Source organism: Coffea eugenioides, chromosome 5 (genome assembly GCF_003713205.1).
Source record: "Coffea eugenioides isolate CCC68of chromosome 5, Ceug_1.0, whole genome shotgun sequence".
Lineage (NCBI taxonomy): Eukaryota > Viridiplantae > Streptophyta > Magnoliopsida > Gentianales > Rubiaceae > Coffea > Coffea eugenioides.
In genome coordinates this window covers 34634128-34641579 of record NC_040039.1, presented here as the reverse complement: position 1 = coordinate 34641579, position 7452 = coordinate 34634128, and the positions used below count along the sequence as shown (strand labels likewise).

The window sequence follows — 7452 nt, the reverse complement described above, 5'->3', positions numbered from 1 at the left end:
CTATGCCACAGCCATTGTTTTATGGCTCCAATGGATGGTTGTTTCTAAGGTACTTCCAGAGAAACTTTTATTACAATACCATTATAGGTAATCTTTTCAAAATAAGTTTCTTAAAAACAATGTGAAACAAACGGAACCAATGATATTTACTCGATTGATCGTGATGATCATGAACTTTGAATTACATTGGCTGAGTTGCATCTTAGATTTTTTTTTTTTTTTTTTTTTGTGGGTGCAACGTGCAAGGGATAAAAGATATGTAAATGATTTATTTTGGGCTTTTTTATCATTTCACAACAAAATTTCCATTTGTTAGATATTTCATGTTAAAGGATTTTTTAAGGGAGGTTAGGTGGGTAAAGTGGTTGTGGATTTAGAGTGCCTCCTCGCCTTTCGATTGTCGATGAGCATTTCTTGTTGATCATTGCCTTTCATGTAGTTCGAAAAGTCTGAGTTATTAATAATTCGGATGCAACATGACAAGATTGATAGGACAAAGGCTGTCTGATGTGATTTCTAATAGGCCTATCTCACATTTACCGTCATACGGTAGTAGGTCGGTTCAAGTAGACGGCTCAAATACCAATGAACCATACTATTTTACCCTTATAAATACTCTCTCATTCTATCTTCTGAAGGTAATCAAATCTTTCCGAAACCCACTAACTACTCATTCATGAACTTATCATTCAACACTTAGTTGCTAACTTAGGCATCGGAGTTACACCAAGGTAAAACTCCACACCTTAAACCCCGTTCTTTGTTGCTGGCGAGTCGACCTTACCGAGAGGCATTTGCACTAGGTCGGGAAAGTCAGACCCGTGCCCGCACAGTGTAACATACCGAATTAATAACCAAGGACATCTTTTCCTAAAACACATCCAATCAAATGCTTGACTTCGTAGCAACAGATGGCAAATCAAGGAATAACATATTGAATGGTGACTACAAAGCAAAACCATAGACGCCCGACGAAGCCAAGGTTTGCCAGATAACGGGTTGAGGACAGTGGCCTGCATTTGTCCAACAATATAAAACTTCTTAAGATGTAGCCCTGACGAGAAGACAGACAAAAAAGCTAGTTTCCTTGAGGCTAGTCATCAATTGTATGGAATCACAGATTTGGTACCTCTTTGAAACAAAAGGAAGATTCTGACTCCCAGGAGGCCACTGGTAATTTGTACAATATTAGTGGCTATCATCCAAAATCACAATCCACCCAAATGGCAGGGGTTGCCTGAAGACTCGATGACAACTCTTTCAAACAAAAATGAGGAACTGGTACAATTTAGTTGAGAAGCTTTATTGCATGGTTTTGCAGATATTTTCCCAAGAAGTTCACAAACAAGGAGACCAGCACACGCTTCCTGAATTTTCATGGAAGACTGAAGGATGGCAACTATCAGTCCTTGCGAAAAGACGAGATAGGTCACTTTATCAGCATACATCACAGAATTAAATAATTCCAGTTGACAGTGCCAGAAAACTTAAGCAAAACTAAGTTAGATGTGATGATTATGATCAGGTAGAGATCTTATGAGCCACTACCCTGATAGTCAATATGATACATGCCTCATTGGTGAACCCACCAAAAAAAAAAAGAACCAAATTCCTGCAGATATTTTACTGAGTGAAGGAGAATTCTACCCAGAAAAAGGGGGAAAAAAAGTATTTACAGAAACTCCCAGCCTCTTACTCTATCATTCATATGCACGGAAAACATCACATGGGACTAAAGGATCCTAATCTTATGAACTGTCCATCTTTCAATATCTGTCAGCGAACAAGCTGATGACAATTATTTGCATCAGCACTAATATCTAACTTGACAATTGACGATTAGATGGTGCTGGCAGCAGTAACTGGAGAGGAAGCAATCCTAGAGACATTCACAGCATCTTCCCTCGCAGCCTTGGACATGGCAAGATCTTCTAGTTGCTTCCACGTGAACGCCTGCTTCTCACGAGCCACCGCAGCCTTGAATTCATCTTCTTGTACTCTCACCATACACTCCTCATAGAATTCTTTGTCAGCATCAAAAAACATTTTCTTTACTTTGAACGTGAGATTATGAACCGACTGATACCAGTGGATATGGCTGTTTCTTTCCAGATATGGCAAAATAATAGGCATTATCACGAGGCGGTTCTGAATGATCAGATTTCTTACATGATCATTGTTCCACAGCAACAAAGCACGTTCAGCTACCTGAAAGTTCCAAAGGGAAAGGATCATATGCATCTCATGAAAACATCATGCAGACATTTAAGGCACCCTGCAATTTAATCTCTCTAGACAGTCAACTCTATATAGGTAAAAAATGAAACACATTAGCACAAGAACAGTGCTAGTCATACATTCTGTTGAAGACCACAAACTATTCTGCCTGAACAGCGATGAAAACAGAAAAAAATGCAGCAAGACAAGTTAGGTCTTCAAGCATAGATGACATTCAGAAGCGGCATATACTACACAAGACACAAGAATTGTACATCATAGTTTAAGATCACGAACTCTTGTCCACGAGCAGCATCAGAAGAAAGGAAAACATGCAATATGAAGAAGGTAAGTAGCATATGCTAAACAGTTGTTAAAGAAATAAACTGCAAAACAACATTATAAGCCAATGACAGCAGGAACTATGAACAGGAGTTCCGTCCAAACATCATAACCAACAAGGTACAGAAACCAACTTGACCTCCAAGAGATCTAATGTAGATGAGGGAAAATAGATCCCCTTAAAGCTTAAAAGAAACATCACGTACAGCTCTTTGAGCCCATTGAACAACCTGCCTCTTATGAAAAGGCAAGGGATCAAAATGGTGGCTTCACTCCAAAACCTGGAAGGAAGAAATGGGGCATAATGATCTAACTTCACATGAAGTAGCATTCTTCTTTTCATTGCATAATTTAAGAATACTTATTTTGAAGCCTTTTTTTTTCACTATCCCTTTTATCTCTTTAGGTCTTTTCAATTTTACTTTTCCCCTTCCCCTCGGACCAAATGCAAGCAAAAGACTTTTCATCTTATAATTATCTCAGAGTATGAAACCAAAATTGGTCTAAAGATAGATTAGATTGCTTTAGTACTGACTTTGTCCAAAACTGCCAATACTATATATAAGCAGTTAGAAGGGTTTATCAATACTTTTATCATGTTAATCCATCTTTCACGTACTTTAGCACATATAACAAACACAAAGTCAAAAGCATTTATGAATTTAACTCTTCTACAATATCAATAAAAAATGTAGAACAATTAAAGAGATCAGATTGTCAAGCCATGTATACATAATACAAGGGGAGGGAGAAGATCCCCATAAACTAAAATTAGAGCAAATCTATCAAGAAATCAGATGAAAGTTGAACTAATGTAAGCAAATAAAACATTAACAGGAAAATAGAATGAGGAAGTCACTAGGTAGAGGAAAAACATTTCACAGAAGAAAACCAGCTATAGGTTGGACAAAAGTTACTGCAGATTTTGAAAAGATACAACACAAAAAAAAATGACAAAAGTGCATCTGCATTACCTGGAAATGTGAACTATTGACACACCGAGCAATCTGATGGAACAAGGGGACCATGAAACGCTGAAATTCTGTATTATGGGTGGCTTCCAGAGCTGCCTCCAATTCACCAAGGAACATTACCTCCTTAACAGAATTAGTAATTGGCCAATACTTCAGAAGACCTCGAATTACAGTGTCCACTAGCTTGAAGTCCTTCTCCAAAAACTGCATGATGCAATGAGAGAGTTGCTGATGATACATTGAGAGACACTTTGGTTTGTGAAGGGGAATCAACACATGGACAAGGAAAAGCTTGTGCTCTTCCTTTAAAGGAAAATCAAACCCATTGATTATACTGCCCAAGATCTCCAGCAACTCTGCAATTCCATTGTGCTTCTCTGTCTCAAAAATGAACTGGTACAAGATGTTATCTATTGCTTTTCTGATAAATGGCCTATGCATTACGAACTTTACATATATCCTATGAAGAATATTCTTCAAATACTCCCTCTCTCTCTTATCCTCAGAATCAAACAATTCCAACAGTCTTAACGCAAATGAATGGTCAATGTATCTTTTAGCCACTTTTGGATCCATTTCTGAGGAGGACAAAAGTCTTAGCAGAAACTCATACACAATTTGCAGATGAGGCCACGAAGGGTCCACTATTGGCTCATCCTCTTCCATATCATATATATTAACCGGTAGCCTTTTCATGTCCTGACAAGAAACTGGCAATGTTCTGAACAAATTAGCAGACACCATCTTGAAAACTTCCTGCATTATAACCTCATCAAACCTCAAATTTGCAATGGCCACAAATTCAACCAACTCAACCAAAGTTTGTTTCTTGATGTCCTTCTCTTTCAAATCCTTCATGGGGTCGTTAAAATCAAGTACCACGCAACATAAATTCAACTTCTTAATAAAAAGACCCACTTTTTCTGAACTTGGAACTTCCCCAAACCTTGGCAAAGAATCACTATCCAGCCTTCCAACAGGGCCTACTTTTGTGCCCATTTTAGAACCAAATTTCTTCAAGTTCATAAGATCAGCATTTCCATGACTATAGCTACAAGGATTCAAACCATAGAAACCACCAGAACGCATAACAGAACTGGATTTCCCAACGGAATTATAGCTGTTATTAACATTCATCCCAAAATCTGATTTAACTGATGAGAAGCCATTAAAGTGTTCGCCATCTTTGTTCTTATTGGAATCTTTATCCTTATTGGACGATGATTTTTTAAAAAACTTGCCAATTATCTTCTTCATCATATTTATCTACAAAATCCTAATATCAAACACTATAAAAAATCAATCAAAAAACAAGGCAAAAATCTGAAATCATCAAGAATCGAGAAACCCAAAAAGAAAAGTTTTACCTTCTGAACAATGAATCTGAGGTATGAATTGAAGATTTAATTGATGAGATTCAATCTAACACCCAAGAAATTTGATCAAAAATCAATTCAATGTAGGGAGTAACAAATGGGATAAACAGAAAATTCCTGATGAACTAAAGAAATTTAGTGTATGAGAGGATTAATAAGGAAACCCTAGAGTATAGAACGTTCGAAGAGGGATTTTGGCGATGGATTTTGATCGGAAAAAAACCCTAATTTTGAAATATTTCAGTCTGATGGATTTAGGAGGGAAGAAATAGGTAAAGCGCGGATAATTATGCGAACTGCCTTCAAATTTGCCATAATTATAAAGATTTCCCTTAAAAGTTTCCTTAATTACACTGGCCTACCATACTGTACTATTTTTAGGCTTAGGTCTAATTTTGTACGTGGCTGAATACTAGATTGGTAGCGCTTAGTTTTCTTTTTCTTCTTCTTCTTTCTTTTTTTTTTTTTTTTTTGGGGGGTTCAAACTTCAAATCAGATTAATAAGAAGAACTATGTAAAGCATGAGGATTGTCTACATTTAGAACATTGTGAATATATATTATTGATTGAATTAAGATTATGCTTCAGAAAGGGTGTATGTAACTTAAAAGAAATTGGAGAAAAGCCCCAACAAAGTAGGAGAAATGTGTTTTGCAATCTTCGATGAACAGAGGGGGAAAAATTGTAGAAAACATAAGAGCAATTTCTTATGCATCCTCTTGTAAATTGTTTTCATTCCTTAGACACTTTAACTCACCTTGTAAAGCCTTTTTTTTCAGTCTTTTCGGCAAAGGAGGGTTGAAATTTACGAAACAGAGAAGGGGAAGAGAGGAATTGAATCTAAAATAGCTAATTTTTGCAATCTCAACCTTAGATGCTTAACTCATAAACGCTTTTGAAATGATAAAAATCATATCTACACATGTTGCAAAGATTTAACATCATTTTTGTCAATTGAGATTCATAGTGAATACAAAGAGACATGATTAGTTTGTAACGAAAATCGATTGTCATTTTTTATTCAAGAGTCAATGGTATCGAAATAACTCAATCAATAGAAAGAAGCTAAAACTGTGCCTAGGATTGTGAAATCTAATCCATAACTGTGTGATTAATACAACAAATTATAAGTCGTTCACATAACTGTGTGATTAATACTTAGCAAACTAGATTTTATTGGATCTTACATTTATATTCCGCAATATAAAGGGTTAATAGTATACCAATCTATCCAATTAACCTGCAACTATTAGTCAACTGGTCAGAATTATTAGCACAGCCCTGACCAATTTTTCCCCCACAATGCATGTAACTCCTCTCCTCGGTGTACTTGGAAATCCAGAAACATGCTCCCATGCATATTTAAAATCACAATGATTTATGGTTTTTTTGGAATTTATCACTTGATAGGGGCCCTAACCCTAACTAGTGTTTAGGTAAAAAAAAAATTATTTTTTTTGTTTCTCATGTGTATTGTGATAAATTTTTCTTTAAGAAAATTATGTGCTTGGTTTTCTTTATCGTTTGACCTTTCAAATCATAGATCAAGCAATGAGGCTACTTGAACTTGGGACCCAAATATGTGTGTGTATGTATGTATGTATGCATGCATATATGTATATACACACATACACACATAGAGATGCTTGAAGTAAGCTAATATTGTTGTGGGTTGTTTTACAACTCATCGTTGGTATTAATCGGAAAGCGTGAACGCTTTGTGTTAATATATCAATTAAACTTGTCAAATACGAGCCATTTTGGGTTATATTTGAGTTTAAATCTATAATATTGATCCTTTTTTTATATATAGAAAAGATCATTTCATTCAAATAAATCTCCACTGATAGCAGAAAATACATCAAACAAACATGACACGAATACATATAGATCTAAAATCAATAGATATAACAGATCTAAAAAAATAATACAAATAAAGATAAAATTAATACTCTTATATATCTTCCATCCAATATTGATCCATTTTAAAAAGTAAATTCTAAACGTCTTTTAAATTATATTGACACTTAAGTCTAAAATGGGTGACCCATTTTCGCAGGTACAGTCCATATCCGTAACCCAAATTATAGGAGTCAAGCAACTTGGACCCAAGTTGCCTGGAGCTGTTAAGTGACCAAACTAATAAACTGGAATATTGTCTAGTTTAAGTTTAACATAATTCCTCGTAATATCGTGTTTTTTTCTCTCTTTTATGTTCAACTATAGTCAGCAATTTAGCTATTATTAAGTAGTTACAAAACCTGTTAAATATAGTAAGTTAATTAATTGATGTTTAAGTAATCATAAACCTAAAGAACGGCTTTGAATAGAGGTATGTTGTTATAGGTACTCTATACCAGAGGAGTCAAAAGAAGTGATTCAGACGAGTTTGAACAAATCATAATTAGGTAACGAGTATAATTGAATCAACACAATTTATCCTTTTAAATAAATGGGTATAAATAGGTAACCATTTAATAAATAAATATTAGTATATCCAACTATCCATTTTACGAGTCACTTAAAATTCTACTTATTCTCTT

The 7452-nt window shown here is 35.2% G+C and overlaps 1 protein-coding gene across 1 annotated transcript; it reads right to left on the bottom strand.

Moving 5' to 3' along the window:
- Positions 1-1506: 1506 nt before the first annotated feature.
- Positions 1507-4793, bottom strand: LOC113771442 (serine/threonine protein phosphatase 2A 59 kDa regulatory subunit B' gamma isoform-like). Its single transcript, XM_027316021.1, has 2 exons — positions 3534-4793; positions 1507-2208 (listed from the first exon to the last, which is right to left on the bottom strand). Exons 1-2 carry the CDS (start codon positions 4791-4793, stop codon positions 1840-1842), a joined length of 1629 nt encoding a protein of 542 aa, XP_027171822.1. The 3' UTR covers positions 1507-1839.
- Between the last annotated feature and the right edge of the window lie 2659 nt (positions 4794-7452).

Coding starts and splice junctions, on each gene's coding strand:
- LOC113771442 (XM_027316021.1), bottom strand. CDS start 4,793: ATGATGAAGAAGATAATTGGCAAGTTTTTTAAAAAATCATCGTCCAAT. Junction 2,209..3,533: donor TCAATAGTTCACATTTCCAG/GTAATGCAGATG, acceptor TGGAACTTTCAG/GTAGCTGAACGTGCTTTGTT.